General features: G+C 41.5%; 1 protein-coding gene across 1 annotated transcript; it reads right to left on the reverse strand.

The window, feature by feature from the left end:
• Positions 1-2,973: 2,973 nt before the first annotated feature.
• LOC102079310 (coxsackievirus and adenovirus receptor homolog) lies at positions 2,974-8,570 on the reverse strand. Its single transcript, XM_005462057.3, has 3 exons — positions 8,264-8,570; positions 4,702-5,064; positions 2,974-4,463 (listed from the first exon to the last, which is right to left on the reverse strand). The coding sequence occupies exons 1-3, from the start codon at positions 8,331-8,333 to the stop codon at positions 4,285-4,287; spliced, it is 612 nt and encodes a 203-aa protein (XP_005462114.1). The 5' UTR covers positions 8,334-8,570; the 3' UTR covers positions 2,974-4,284.
• Positions 8,571-14,145: the final 5,575 nt, after the last annotated feature.

The following is a 14,145-nucleotide window of genomic DNA, read 5'->3' on the forward strand; positions in this document are numbered from 1 at the left end:
GGAAAAAAAAAAGTGCGACCGCCTTCGCCGAGAGCAAGAGAATAGAGAATTATCTCCAAAAGGCAAAGCTCTAGACCACAAAAGTGGAGAATCTGAACTGAATCTGTGAAAAAGAGCAAGCCTGGCAGGATCCAGCACAGACTGGAACCAACTTACTGTCAACAATATGGACCATGTAGTTATACATTAACTTTATAACTATCGGCCCCCGTCAGACAGTGAATTGGTTAAATACAGAGGACTAATTTCCTATGGGATTCACAAAGGTTTACATTACATTATACATAGAATTGCTTTGAGGCCAACTGAAAGTCATGTTCCACAATTTCAGCCACTATCAAAGCTGTACTCTACTTCGTCAGCCGGTACTGTTCCACTGCTTCAGGAGTCCCAAAAGCTAACCAAGACTGATAAGACTCCTTCTTCTACTCCTTCCTCAGCTGCATGCACCTTCATTCCCCACGCTCTAGTTCTGGAACTGCTGCCACAATAGGCACCAATAAATTTAGCCCACAGCTCCCTGTAGTCACTTCAACAATGCATGCAAAACACCGTCCATTCATACTCACTACTTCCAGCCTCCTTCAAAATGATATTAAAGCTCTGACCAAGGTGGGAATTAAAGATCTTGTAAGCTATGGCCTTTGTTAGATACCTCCACTGTCCAGTGTCTCATCCTGCCACCTCATCTCACTCCCCACCAGGTATTGATCAGTTGACACCTCAGCCCCTGTCTTCCTTTAAGTATCCAGAACATACAGCCACAGATCTGATGATACAATTAGTCAGAATTAATCAATCAATTTTTGACCTGTGAGCCAAGGTGTCCTGGTGCCATGTGCTTATGTTGCAAGTCTTCCAGGTCTTCTTTATGAAGAAACTATGGAGAAACAATCATTCCTTTCCAGGTCTCCCTTTTGTTGCCCACGCAAGCATTTAAGTCTCCCAGCAGGATAACGTACTCCCCAGATTGAGCACCTTCCGCTCAGTGACCCAAGAAGTCTGGTACTCTGAATTTCCATTCAGCACACAAGGACAGATGACAGTTAGGACATATTCCCAAACCATAGGTGTAGGGAAGAAACCCTCTTGTCCACCAGGGAAAAACCCAATATGTAGGTAGTAATATGGGAGGATACAAATATACCCACCCCTGCCCCACCACCTCTCACCTAGGACAACTCCTGAGTGGAACACAGGTTAACCTGTCTCCAGGGAACTAGATCCAGAGCCTGAGCCACGCGTCGAGGAGAGTCAGACTATGTTTAGTTGGTATCCCTCAACTTTGCCCCATACATTTGCCAGTCCTTATGATCATGACAACATATGGGCTGTGAGAATGACTCTTTCTCCAGCCCATCATCCAGGGCCAATTTTCCCTTAAAGACCATGCCAGGCTTAAATTGCCCATGACAGGGCAATATACAAACCTGATAAGTGATAAGGTGCATTGCTCTCAATCGGTGTCGGGTCTCTCTGCATTAGAGTATCACTTCCTTTTCCTGTTACAACACAGTGGTGTTTTAGTGTAACTGAGGAACTTGCATCTTATTTCATAGTGTAATCACATGTTTTATCCAAAGTACATGGTCTGTTGATTGACCTGCTAATTATTTTTACATTATTCACTCACTGTATCTTTAAGGATTCACTAGCTTGGCTTAGCTCATAGTTGACTTGCTAGCAGCATGGCCTCTTCAACTCTCACTCCTGCATTTTCCTGCTCATTGTGTCAGATGTTTAATTACTCCTTGGCCTCCTTTAGTAATAACGATACTGGTAATAAATGTGACCTGTTTGCAGCTCCTGAGACCAAGATCACTGAATTTGAGACTCGGCTTTGCATCCTTGAAAAACCTGTAGCTAACGCAGCCAAAGGTAGCATAGGCCATGTTTGGTCTCCCTCCACATATTGTCCCAAGCAGCCAGGAAAACAGGATGGCTGGGTGACAGTAAGGAGAAAGCAGTCTTAAACAGAAGCCCCTGGTATGCCACCAACCTGTTCATTTGTCTAACTGCTTTTCCCCACTCGGCAACACTGTGTTGAGACCTGTGAAACTAGAGACACCAGTAACCATAGTCAATTGTCTTGCAGTAGCCAGAGCAGGTGACATTGAGGGAAATGTAAAACAGCTGGCTAAGGATAAACATAAATTCAGTAAAATTAGAATTCATGTCGGCAGTAATGACACCCGGTTACATCAATCAGAGGTCACTAAAATCAATATTGAATCTGTGTCTAACTTTACTAAACAATATCAGACTGCAGTTTTCTCTGGCCCCCTTCACAATGGTTAAAGAGAACATGTTTAGCCACTCCCTGAGCGATCCCTTGGACCACTGTGAGCGACATCAGACGTGTTCACTGTGGTCACGCCAGCATCTAATCCATCCAAGTTACATGGTTTATTGAAATAATCAAATTACAGCATTTACATTTATGTTAGACTACTTTTAATTAACTGCTTTAGCCCACTTACAATGACAATTAAAAAAAATCTTGTTCATGTATGTTAACACTATTAGAAGTAAAAATAACTTGAACTCCAATTTTGAAAACACAGCTTTCTTTAATTTCTTTTCTTTTCTTTTTTTTTCAATAAAGCTCTGACTTGTATTATGAGTCTGTGGTCTGGGAGAGAGTCCTGTAACTCTGTCTGCAAAATACAGTAAATAATGACCAATGTTGGGCAATTAATTATATAGTTACTTCTTCAAAAAAAAAATAACTGAGTTATGCAAACAAAGTTTTTTGCAGCTGTTTACCTAAAACTCCAGCCAAGGCGTTTTTTAAATAAACATTTGAAAATATTTATATTAATTCACGTGTGAGAGGAACGTGCCACACACTCTCTAATGTTATTCTTCTTTACAAGTGATCTATTTTCACTGACTCCAGCGCAGATGAATTCTTCATGAACAACTCTCTACAGATCTAAAAACTTAAAATAAAAACCTAAAGACTCAATTAAGTCAAACATTTACAGTTGTGTAAAATTTTATTATCAACAAACACACTAACATTAAACAAGAGAACAGACTGAAGAGTTTCCTTCATGGAAGGAAGAGTTCAGTAAAGCTTCAGAGATCAAAGTGGGAAACGTCTGACTGTTCAGATGTTAATTCTAGATTAGGTTTTATTATACTTTCCATCATAAGATTCAGTCACTTGGTTATAGCAGCCAAATAGATCCTGAACACTACCTGAGAGATTATTGATGATCTATAATCCACAGTAATTCATCTGTTTATCGTGATATACAGTGTTTGTGTTGTCAGTGGGTTCAGTCAGTGTCTGTAATTATACTGTAACAGCTGATCTCTACATGAGGATTAATTTGTGTTGTTCAAACCTCACAGAACAAATTTGATCTTACAAACAGCTGAACCTGAAGATAAAACACTCATTGACTCTAATTATGTAACATGGAGGAATTCATGAATACTGAAGGGAAACAAAGGAAGTTATTTGCTGACATCAGTGGAAGATAGCTTTGCTTGAGAAGAATACAATTTCTTTTGTGGAAAAAGACAGTTATATGAATCCCTCAATGTTCCACTTGGTCATTCCCCTGAATAAATGAATAACTAACCTGGAAACAGATGTACTGACAGGCCCTCATTCACAAACACTAATCCAACATTTATAATTCTGTACAAACAGATTCAGACCTGCCTCAGCAAAAAGTAACAAAAGTAACATTACTGCTAATAATAACAATTTACAAGTGTATAATACATCATGAGAAAAAAAAAACACTCAGAGTTGGAAGGAAATATATAGCAATGCACATTAAGAACCCCAAATGCTAACAGAACATGCGAAGAACTGAACTTTTCTGAATATTTTCTTAAAAGTAGTATCTTCTGTAAAATTATAATTTTATTGTTTTTTTTAAAAAATGACTTGAATTCTTGCAAGATCACTCACACTCTAATATCTATTTATACCACAGACACTGGATAACTTTTTCTTTTTTAAGTTGCATTTTAATATCACAGTTATACTGACATTTTTATACCCGTTTGTTTTCTGTTGGGCTGAGAGATTTGCTTCTCCTTGATAGTCTCTGAACTTGATTTTTTTTCTTACTTGAGGAACAGTGAGCATATCAACCCCCCTGTTATTTCAACCTGACCATAGCTTATTTATCAAACCACTTTTCAATTTTATTTATACAGTTTCAAATCACGACAACAGTCGCCTTAAGGCGATATTGTTTTACTTCCATTTGCCTCAGAGATGTAGGAATTTGTTACCCAGCATCATCATGCACAAAACTCTCAGCCATTCGCAACAGGTTGCAGTTCAGCAGGAGGCTGGTATGATTTCTGATTTGGATTTTGTTTAAGCTTTCTGTAGATCAGAAAACCAACAACAGCAGCAACAAGAAGCACAGCAGAAACTGACAGACCAACGATCAGTCCAACAGATCCATCCTCTGTGTCTCCTCCTGTCTGACCTGCAGGTGAGAAACAGGTGTGAGGTGTCAGCTGTCAGGTAGGTGATGAGTGAAGAACAGAACAGAATCCATTTCCTCTTCAAACTGCTGTCAGACATTATCTACTGCACTCTGATCACATCACTCAGACCAGCTGCTTTCTACAAAGTCTCATCAACAACATCTTTAGAAACAAACATCAACAACCAGGAAGCAGCTTCACCTCTGATCACACACACACTCAACTCTACTCACTCACCTGAAGGATCAACAACACTCAGGGTGATGCTGCTGATGGGTTTACCATCTAAAATGGCTCTCTTATTCCGGTTAGTTCCTTCCTGGGAAACACGACACTCGTATGTTCCAGTGTCATTAGTTGTCACATTCTTCAGAATCAAAGACACGTCTCCATCCTTCATCTGTGTGTCCCGAAGATCCACCCTGTTCTTAAAAGATGGATGCTGGTTGTCTGGATCAAGTCGCCCATCCCGATAAAAAAGAAGATATTTATTTCCAAGGTCAGCTCTGCTCCACTCTACACCTAAGATGATGTTGTTGTTTGGAGCTTGACATGGCAGAATGACGTCCTGTCCAGCTTTAGCTGTTATGTCATTCTGGTCTGAAAGAGGAAACAACACAGAGCAGAGAGGTTAAAGGTCAAAGTACAACTGATCACTTCTCTTTTTGGTTGTTTCTATTATTTTACTTATTCAATTCATCTTAAACACTAATGACTTTGTTACTTCAGAGATTTTGCTCAGGGTGGGTTTTTTGTATGTGTTTTTAGTTGTCGGCTAATGGAAAGCTGTATTATTTAAACATCAGATGAACTGAGAGCGCTGTGTGCACCAATACTGAACAAAATGAGAGCTGTAAACACTGAGAGGATAAGGTGGAGATTATGGAAGGGCAAAGCTGGAGTTACAGTAACTATAATCCAAGAGGAGGACAAATAAACTGTTTGTTCTAGCTATCATTAAATGCATATAGTGCCGCTGCACACCCACCTGTGAGCAGATCTAACTTTAATATATTCCTGCTGACACCAAACTGTGTTTTTTTCTCTCCTTATAGTTTGGAGCATTTTTCAAAAGCCATAAATCTCATATTTCAGTAGCACAGGGTTAGAATTACTCATCACGTTCAGTAGAGACCTCAGAGGGTTAAAGCACTGCTGTTTGTACCACTTTCTGCAATAAACCAGGAGCTTATTATGAATGACAGCAACTCTTTCATAAATATACTACTCAGAAAATTAAAGGAACACTTTGAAAACACACCAGATCTCAATGGGGAAAGAAACAATGATGACATCTATACTATTATGCACTGGGTGATGTGTCACAAATAAAATGATGGAAAGGTATCAACATACAGAGGGCTGAGTTAAAAAACACCCCAAAAGTTTCATTGCAGAAACTCAAAAATGGTACTCAGTAGTTTGCATGGCTCACACGTGCAATACAATGTTACAAGCACATGGGCTGCAACCAGCAGACATGAGAGACCCACAGGTGTACAGGTGGATATCCATCCGTGGCTGTATGAAGCTCAGCAGCTACAGCAGGTCATCCAATTTAAAGTACGGTGGTTTGATCCATGGCTGCTCCAGTCTGCATGCCAAATGTGAATGTGCACTGAGCTCAGGTGGAATAGAAAAGTGACATATAAGAATCATCAGTTCATTTACCACATCACTGAGCTCCTGGACATTTAGATGGAGTGAAACATAATATCCTAGATTTAGCCTGGATTTAGTGTCCTGGATTCACCATGTGATCTGGGACAGTCAATGATATAAAATTCTTCATCCTTAGGAACTGCCTGCATACTCTCACCACAGGAAGCAGGGCCCCTCAGGTCCCCCTCATGAGCCTTGTTGTGATTATTTGGTCAGAGACATTCACACCAGTGACCTGCTGGAGGTCATTTTGTAGCTCTGGCAGTGCTCATCCTGTTCCTTTAGCGCAAAGGAGAGGAAGGTAGCAATCCAGCTGATGAGTTAAAGAACTTCTACAGTCCTGTCCAACTCTATAGCTGTTGGGAGGTTTGTCATATTTGTATCTTATTATTAACAAACTTTTAAGCCACATTTAATTAATACCAATTTATGGCTTACAGCGACCTCTTGTGGACATTATGAAATATTGGTGCGCAGCACACACTAACACACCAGAAGGTGGTGCTATTCTTATTTATATAATTTTTTATAATTGTAGGATTGCACATTTCTGTTATCTAGAAAAGCACACTCACACACTATAGCCCAATATGTTCAGTCCTGGCTGCACTGAATTTGAATTAAGACTGGCAATCAATCAGGTGCACCCAATGTTTGTTAAAGTCCCACAGACACGTTAAAGACAGTTACAGAATTTCTACACTCTTTCTTACAGAAGACTTGTAAAGACCAGCGTTCCAACATATGTTTCAGAAGTTGTACTTTAAGCCAGCACATACCGAAACTACACCACCCACTTTGGCTACACTGAGAGAGTTATATGATGGGCAGCCAGCACCGAATCTCCATCCCAGCAGGGCGCAACACATGCCCAGATATCTGAGGATTTCAAACTCAGCTACTCATTTCACTGTCTTTATAATCCCACAGTAATGCCAGCATCTCTATACCATTTTTGTCTCTTGGGCCTCCCAAGAAACAAATTTCCCACCTGTGGGACTAATAAAGGTCATCTTATCTTACTACACCATTACAGACTGTGTCTGCCCCACCACAGCAACAGCATGGTACACTCCTGAGCTACTGGCAACCTGCTTCACTGTCATTTCCACCTTTTTTATTATCCTGCACCATCACATGTGCAGTACTCCTACACAGCACCCTTCTGTGCAACTCCTTTTCCTCTCATCTCATATCTTATCTAAACAGTATGATGAAGATGAGAATTGCTTCATTGTTTGGCATTTCTAAACGCAAATTGACTCTTTTCAGCTCAGGGAAAGAAAGAGCCTTTTCTATGTTCAAAAAGGGTCTGGACGGCTTACTTGGGCCTTAAAAAGATCGCCCTTGATCATCTTAAATTCAGTTCTGCATTTCAAGCAGTGACGTAAGATGTCAGCCAAACTCCTGCAGATTTTTGACAGAGGACTAAGGTCAGTTCTATACTGCAGCGTTCCAACAGGTCTTCACACACATTAAGCTGTTTTTTTATGGTCCCACAAATTAGTCTGTGTACACTTTTTGCTGAGGGGGGTCACCCAGCCCAGATGTACTCAGGTTCAGTTCTACAAGATCCTGACGGTACATTGCCGGAAGCCGATGACGTAACCATTTCTGAATGTTCACTCTTTGGCAAGTGGGCCGAAAAATTGCAGGAAGTGATACTGGAGTTCACCAAGAACAAGAGAAGCTAAAATACGTCAAAGGTCAACAACTAAAGCACGAAAAGCACAGACTGTGACTGTAGTGACACTTGTCTTTATTTTTAACACCCGGGAGCTTTTTGTGTGTTAGCACTTCGCTCTGCTCCCCGGCTGGCAGACAGACCACCAATAACACGAGCAACAGACCCCACAGACCGATTAAAGCACATAATGTGTGCACTGCCACTATTTCAACAACAGAGCTCACTTTAGGCAGATGGACAGTCCCCGCAGTGGTACAGATAGCAAAGATGCTAACTCTACGATAAAACAAGTGAAGACTCCACCCAGCCTCATGATGCGTTCACGGACTCAAACAAATGGAACTGACATGAAACTAATTATTTGGGAAGTATCGGTAAAATGTAAACCACACTTATACATTTTTCATTGTTGATCTCAGGGGGAAACAACATTTTGTTTATCAACCTCACCTGCGGATACAAACATGAAGACACCTACAAACAGCAAAGTTGAGCGGAGTGACGCAGTTACAGCAAACATTTCCGTGTTCTCGAGATCTACTGATCCAACACCAAGTTTGTTCTAAATTTCCTAAACTGATTGTTTTTTCGGTGAATAAAAGACTATGACTTTGAGACGTAAATATAAAAGATTAAATATAAAGTTTAAGCAAAGCTAAGAATATTTGTCCTTTCGCCACCGCTCGTTGAAACTACGCACTTGCGATTCAGTGTATCGATGGTAGTCGCATTAGAGTGACGTCATAAAGTGAGTCATAAGAAAAGAGGTGAAAGCTAAACCAGGGCCGTTTATCAATGCCCAAGTACGCGAGTACGTACTCGCGTTCTCGGTGAGTACGTACTCGCCGAGAACGCACGGGAGTACGTACCCGCCGAGAACGCGAGCACGGACTCGTGGGCCGTCTCTCAATTCTCAAGTACGCGAGCACGGACTCGTGATTTGTACCAGCGTACGTGATGATGTCACAGGTCCGGAGTTTTTACTGCCGTCCCCTCCTAATTTAACTGTGAGTAACATGTTATGAAGCTTAACTTTAATCACAGCCAAACCGGTTTACTCAGGAACAAATAAAACACTGAAATAAACCAAACATTAACATTTAGAAGTGATCTAAGTGACTTATATATCATTTTTAACCTCAGTAGTGAAACCTCTATTAATAAAAATAGTGTACATGTACATACCTTAATAAAAACAAGCAGGTGAGATGTTAGAACGCTTTTATTTCTATTCTAGTGGACACTCAATACTATAAACAGCTGCTGGGGTTTCTTTAACCTGAGTAGTGAGAAGTCCGCAAGCGCGGGGGGGGGGGGGGTCGATGTGCCGGGAGTCCGCTGTTGAGTTTTGGACGAAATGCATTCTGGGATATATAGCTGTCCCAAGTCTACACCGATGCATGCTCGATAAAATGGGCGGATCGAGAACACATCCGGGACTTTTTCGCGTTCTCGGCGTGATGCGTACTTTGAATTGGAACAGTACTTGGTCTCCGACTGATGACGTATCACGAGTACACGAGAACGCAAGTACGCACAAGTACGCATATTGATAAACGCCCCAGGTCTGTGTTTCTTGAATGATCTCCGTAACCTCTCTCATCCATCAATCATCAGCTCCATGCTAAAGACATGGGGGTGGCCTTGTCATCCTACACAACAGCACGTATAAGGCATCTTCTCTTTCTGCTCCTGGCAATTCCTCATTTGAATCCACAATGATACAAATTGACGAACCAATTCCCACAATTTTAGTTGCTGTAAACCCAACACTGACTTTTTTACTGATTTGTCTAACTTTCTTGCTGAATTTCTACTCTTATGTCCAAATGGACTACTGCTGGAAAATTTTAATATCCACGTGGACAGCACATCAAATCCATCCACAAGAGATTTCATATCCTGTCTGGACAATTTTGGCTTACACCAGTACATGGATGTTCCCACACACTCTAAAGGACATATTTTGGATCTTGTCTGCTGTACTGGTGTCACCCCAAAGAACTGTACTGTATCGGACATGTCTTTTTCAGATCAGTTTTAGTCTTCCAATGTACAAAAATAAACAAAACTGCTTAATTACTTTAAAAAATATTAGGGGCACTGATCTGTCAGCTCTTTCTCTTGGCATTAATAATTTATAAACCGCTGATGCCTCAGTTTCCATAGACGACTTGGTATCTCACTATAATAATGGACTTATCAACTCCTTGGATTCCCAGAATTCTCGAACTGTTTCTTTCTCTCGCTCTGCCCCATGGTATTCATAGGAACTTTGCCAACTCAAAACTGTTGTACTTCACCTGGAATGTCTCTTCAGGAAAACCAGACTTACTATTCATAAGGAAGTGTATCTCAGTCATATACAACATTATAAAGAAGCTATTTATCATGCTAAATATTCTTAATACACTTCTATTATTCAGTCCGCTCAAGGAAACACTCGTACTTTGTTTTCTACATTACACATTATTGTCAACCTCCAGATACATTTGCCATACACACACACTTTACTACAGTCTGTAACAAATTTATGGACTTCTTTTATACCAAAATTGTGGATCTTCCTCAACAATTGCCCTCTTCTTGTGATATGGTCAATTGTTCTACCTGCATTTTTCTCCTATTCAACTGTCATCTTTTCTATGTAGTTTTGAATTTCCTACAATAATTTGATTATCTTCTAATATTAGTAAGTCATTATCATGTAAACTTGATCCACTGCCCACTAATCCTGTTAAACTTCTACTCCCCTCTCTTGGCTTGTTGATCACGAATATCATACACTCCTCTCTTATCTCTGGTTCTACACCGAACATCTCTTACAACTGTAATGATAACTCAATATTGACAAGAATGGTTCAGACTCTACCCATTTAAATAACTTCAGGCATATCGCAAATTTGCCTTTCATAGCCAAAATTATCAAAAAGATGTGGCTGCACAGGTTCATAGACATCTCACCGGAAGTAATTTGTATGAACAGTTTCAGTCTGGCTTCCATTAATTACATAGTGCAGGAACAGCTTCAGCAAAAATCACGAATGATCTTCTGCTTGCAGCTGACTCTGGACTCATCACCATCCTCATTCTCCTTGACCTTACAGCAGCAGGACAAAATATTTTCACTATAAAAATATAGACATTGCACTATGTAGGAGGCAGCATTTAACTGTTGCCTCCATAAAACCACAGCTATTCTGGAGAACTATAGCCTTGGCCTCCTTGTTTGCCTGGAGTAAGCCTCCTAAAGTGCAGATAAGCAGAACAAAATAGATGGAAGGTTTAGATCTGTGATATCAGCACCCAGCTGAGCCAACTGAGGTGTTCTTTCAACTCCGCCGATGCCATCCATTGTCACGGCCACTGATGCCACATCCTCTGGCCATGCCATCAAAGTCTTTTTCACCATTGCTGGCCTCTGACTAAGCCTCCTGATCTACCCTGTCACCACCACCAATGCCGATCAAGCTGTTTCTGCTGCTAACCAACCGGCCAGCCCTCATAGTTTCTCCATCTATGCTGCTCAGGGTTTCTGGACTTCTTGATTTTGTTGTTGGATTAGCCACATTTTAATTAAAGTAACATTTTAAGTTTAAATTCAAATTTAATTCAGTTTTTCTTGAGTTTAAGGCCATTGTGTTTATTGCACTTGCTATGATTATGCAGCTCTTTTGTTTTTTTCCTACCAATGTTGTTGTGTTTTTTCGACTTACAATTTTGTTGTGGAGGAATCGAGCACTAACTGAAGCTCTAGTGTTTCATTGTGGATTCTATACTGTGTGATTCCTCAGCTCGCTACATTGGTGTCATGAGTGGGATAAGGAGTTGGTAACAATTTTAAAAGAATAAGACATGAGAGAAATGGAGGAACTTATCACCCATCGACAAGCCATTAATGGCACTTGAATAAACAAGAGGAGAGACCTACCTCCACTAAAAGGTAGTCCAGGGGGAGATTCTTCTGACCTACCTGACAGAGCCTCACACCCCTGCCTAGTTGTGGGAGATGGAGAGAACTAGCTGAGAAAGCACCATTCTCCGAGGTTACAGGCAACCAGCTCACCCCTGGTGACAGCAGCTTCATAGAGCAGCACATCCCCATAAATGGCTACTATGGGGGACAGTAAAACTTGTCCCTAATACCTCCGTCAGAAGTTTCCTGACAAGGTGTCATGAAAGTGCCACATTATGCCACAAGAGACTTACCTTTTACAAGTGCAGATGGCTGTCCAACTGAACAGTTGTTCGGCAGCTACTGTTCAGCATCACAGCCATCATGAAAATGGGGTGGGGTAGCACAATGGAGGAACTGCCACTTCTCAGAAACCATTCCTCCCCCACTAAGTCACATCTGAGTAAGACAGATGTATCTGGACTGTGATATCAATGGCACCATATGAGGAGTTTTCAGAGGCTCCACGGGGTCCACACTCTCCTTGGTTTCCACACTCTTCTAGAAATCTTCCTGGTACTAATGACCCAAGACCACAGGGTTAGAAGCCTCCAGAGGTCCATATTACCACAGTCACTGGTGAATGTTGCAGAATGCTAGGAAAAAAGATATCTTCTGCAATGTTGAATAGAAGTTTTGGCTAGCCAATAAACAAGATTAATGCATCACTGATCCAGACCCGCTGGCAAAATAGAAAGCTATGGTGGACATGACCAGAACTGGCACTAAGGCTGTGGAAATTCACACCACAAAAGATGTTTTGGGGTTTCATCCAGTGTAAGAAAACTGGAGTGCCATTACCTCTGGCAAGTAAAAGATCCCTAATGGTATAAAATGACATTGACACTGGGGATGCACACCACATCAGTCTCTGCCCTCCAAAAGGAGACATCCTTTTTTGGTCATGCTGTCAGCATTGCAGGGTTTTCCACTGACCCTGCAAAGGTGAGCACAGTGAAGGTGGGCACTGTCTCATTTCTCACATGTTGCAGAGCCGTGCTTCCCTGGCCTGGCATCGTTTTTTCTCATGGTTGGTCAAGGACTTCAATGCCATTGAAGAAACCATTAAAAAAAATAATTTTCAAAGGGAAAGAAAAAAATGTAACACTCTTTACTATGGAAGGGAAAATGCACTAGATGGAACAACAAAAAATGGCAACATGTGGCAAAGTTTTGGGAGTGTCAGTGGTGAGAGAGGGAGAAAAAGACATAGTGCTTTGAACAGCGATTTCATGGTTTGGTAAGGACGGGTCACTTCAGAGTCACCAAGACTTTACAAAGACTTCAGTTCAAGTTCTACTGGTCAGAATTTTGCCAAGACTTAGAGCACTATGTTCACTGCTTGCACTGTCCAGAAGGGACTGTCCACAATGCTCCTATGCCTCCTTGGAACAGGATCAGGTGGAATGACTTGGGTGGGCATACTTGACCTATTCCCCTTACCACTGACGAATGGAAAACCTTTGCCCTTTTCACCATGAAGAGCAAGGTGGGAAATAGCTGCACAGAAGCGACACTGTGTTCCCCGAGTCACAGACCAGGTAATAGGTTTAACATCGTATCAATGTCCGACTTTCTTGTGCCATTTGTGTTGCATTCAAGTGATATGATAGAATTTTGGCCATGTTGCTATAAGATAGTGGCACTCAATTTTTCCAGCAAAATCGAGTGCCACCATCGAGTGGAGGTAAGTCATACCACATCAGGTCGTGTCGAGCCAATCTGAGTCGGTACTAATGGAAAAAGTGCTTGAGTGCACTGTTTGGATATGACCTCTGTAGCCCAATAGACCTGGTATTCGGGCTTCTCCCTGAGACAGAGTTGTCCAGTGAACCCAGAATGGACTACCTCCATAATCTCTGAGAACAGTTATGGGAGTTACATGAGATGACAGACAGGCCATCTGTGATGCAGGTTCCTGGCTGAATTGAGTTATGATACACGCTGCAGGAGAAAAGGCCATGCATCTAGACAGCAGGTGTGAGTCTGCTGCCCAGAGAACAAGAATGGCCTTTCTCCCAAACTGATGAGTCAGTGGGTTGAACAATGCACTGTGCAGACTGTGAGATGTGGTTTACAGAGTGCAGCTGGTCAAATGGAATAGGGTGGATGTGCTCTAATCATCTTGCACCCTACCAGCCCTCGATGCCATCTGAGTTGGAGTCAGGGGCAAGCTCCAACTCCAGACTCTGAGCACAACTTTCAAGATCTCTGAGGCTGAAATTACTTTGTTGTGGACAAGTGGGTTGCTTGGCACAGCTAACCACCTAGGTGGGAAGAAAACTTTGTTTCATTTTGATTCTAAGGAAAGTGTCTTTACTGTACATGTTATGGTTATGTTGTTCCTTTAGGTTGATCTTGCCAATTTTGCCGTGTT

This window comes from Oreochromis niloticus, linkage group LG3 (genome assembly GCF_001858045.2).
Source record: "Oreochromis niloticus isolate F11D_XX linkage group LG3, O_niloticus_UMD_NMBU, whole genome shotgun sequence".
Taxonomy (NCBI): domain Eukaryota; kingdom Metazoa; phylum Chordata; class Actinopteri; order Cichliformes; family Cichlidae; genus Oreochromis; species Oreochromis niloticus.

Coding starts and splice junctions, on each gene's coding strand:
- LOC102079310 (XM_005462057.3), bottom strand. CDS start 8,333: ATGTTTGCTGTAACTGCGTCACTCCGCTCAACTTTGCTGTTTGTAGGT. Junction 5,065..8,263: donor CTTCATGTTTGTATCCGCAG/GTGAGGTTGATA, acceptor TTCCTCTTTCAG/ACCAGAATGACATAACAGCT. Junction 4,464..4,701: donor GAGTGTTGTTGATCCTTCAG/GTGAGTGAGTAG, acceptor TCTCACCTGCAG/GTCAGACAGGAGGAGACACA.